The 1,473-nt window shown below is 40.7% G+C and overlaps 1 protein-coding gene across 1 annotated transcript; it reads left to right on the plus strand.

The window, feature by feature from the left end:
- Window positions 1–243: 243 nt before the first annotated feature.
- On the plus strand, window positions 244–1,269 carry LOC122272015 (uncharacterized). The gene has a single exon (XM_043054947.1). The coding sequence runs from the start codon at window positions 244–246 to the stop codon at window positions 1,267–1,269; it is 1,026 nt and encodes a 341-aa protein (XP_042910881.1).
- Window positions 1,270–1,473: the final 204 nt, after the last annotated feature.

Raw genomic sequence — 1,473 nt, forward strand, 5'->3', positions numbered from 1 at the left:
TCAGTTAGCAGTGAATAAAATTTTAGACTGGTGTGATCATAATGGCCATACCCTTTCACCTTCTAAAAGTTCATGCATTCATTTCTGTCGGAAACGCGCACTTCATAATGATCCTGTCATTTTCATTCATAACATTGCTATACCAGTTGTACCACACGCAAAATTTGAGTCACTTTTGATAGCAAGTTAACTTTTATCCCTCATATCAAACAATTACGAAAGCGATGCGAGCAAAAACTGAATATGTTGCGTGTTCTCTCAAAATGGGGAGCGGATCGCCTAGCACTTTCACGCATTAATCAGGCCCTGATACTTTCACGGCTTGATTATGCATGCGTAGTTTATGGTACTGCAACCACCTCTAACTTACGAATCTTGGACACAGTACATCATACTGCTTTACGCATATGTTCTGGAGCATTTCGAACTTCCCCGGTTGAAAGCTTATATGTTGTTTGCCACCAGATACCATTATATCTACGTCGCATCCAGCTGTCTCTTACATATTACTTTAGTATTATGTCCTCTAAATCGCATCCTTTAAGGCATGATGTTATTCCATCATGCTTGGAGCGACTTTATATTGCTAGACTATCACACATTCGCCCACTTCATGCTCGCACACGCTCACTTATCCAATCATTCGATATCTGTGACTTACCATCACAATCAGTGGATCATTTTCTCATACCACCATGGACCATTTCACCATACCAATCTATTTCCCTTTTCAAGTTACACGATAAAGCCAACGTTACACCCTGCATTTTTCATACACTTTTCACTGCACATCGTCACCAATATTCTCAATATATACCGATTTATACAGACGGTTTAAAATCTGCCGGATATGTAGGATGCGGGGTCATCATCGCTGACGATACATTTAGCTATAAAATCCCAGATATTTGCTCCGTCTTCACTGCTGAAGCTGTGGCTATCCTTATGGCACTACGTCTAATTTCCTCACGGCCTACTCGGAAGTATTGCCTATACTCCGATAGTATGAGCGTTTTGAGCCAACTAGAAAAGTTTCACTGTGATACTCATCCAATTTTATGTTTCATCATTCATTTGTTAATCACTCTTCAAAAGAATGGCTTTGAGATTCTATTTTGCTGGGTACCAAGTCATGTTGGTATTCTAGGGAACGAACTAGCTGACACAGCTGCACGATCTGCCACATCTGTTTTGAAAGTGTCCATACCTTTTTCTGACATGAAGCTACATACTCGAAAGTTGGTAACATCATTATGGCAACAGCAATGAGACCTGAAAGTTCTCAATAAATTGCATAGCATTAAATTCGATTTAGATAATTTGCCAGTGCTGCGCTTGCGTAGTGCTGATGTAAAGCTGACCAGACTCCGAATCGGTCACACCCGGTTAACACACCTCCATCTACTGTTTGGAGAGCTTCCCCCCGAATGCAGTACCTGTTACGTTCCTCTCACAGTTCATCATATTTTAATA

This window comes from Parasteatoda tepidariorum, chromosome 9 (genome assembly GCF_982258835.1).
Source record: "Parasteatoda tepidariorum strain Cologne lab strain chromosome 9, Ptep-v5.0, whole genome shotgun sequence".
In the NCBI taxonomy this organism is placed as follows: domain Eukaryota; kingdom Metazoa; phylum Arthropoda; class Arachnida; order Araneae; family Theridiidae; genus Parasteatoda; species Parasteatoda tepidariorum.

Bases quoted from the DNA above. Each gene is read 5' to 3' on its own strand.
- LOC122272015 (XM_043054947.1), top strand. From the start codon at position 244: ATGTTGCGTGTTCTCTCAAAATGGGGAGCGGATCGCCTAGCACTTTCA.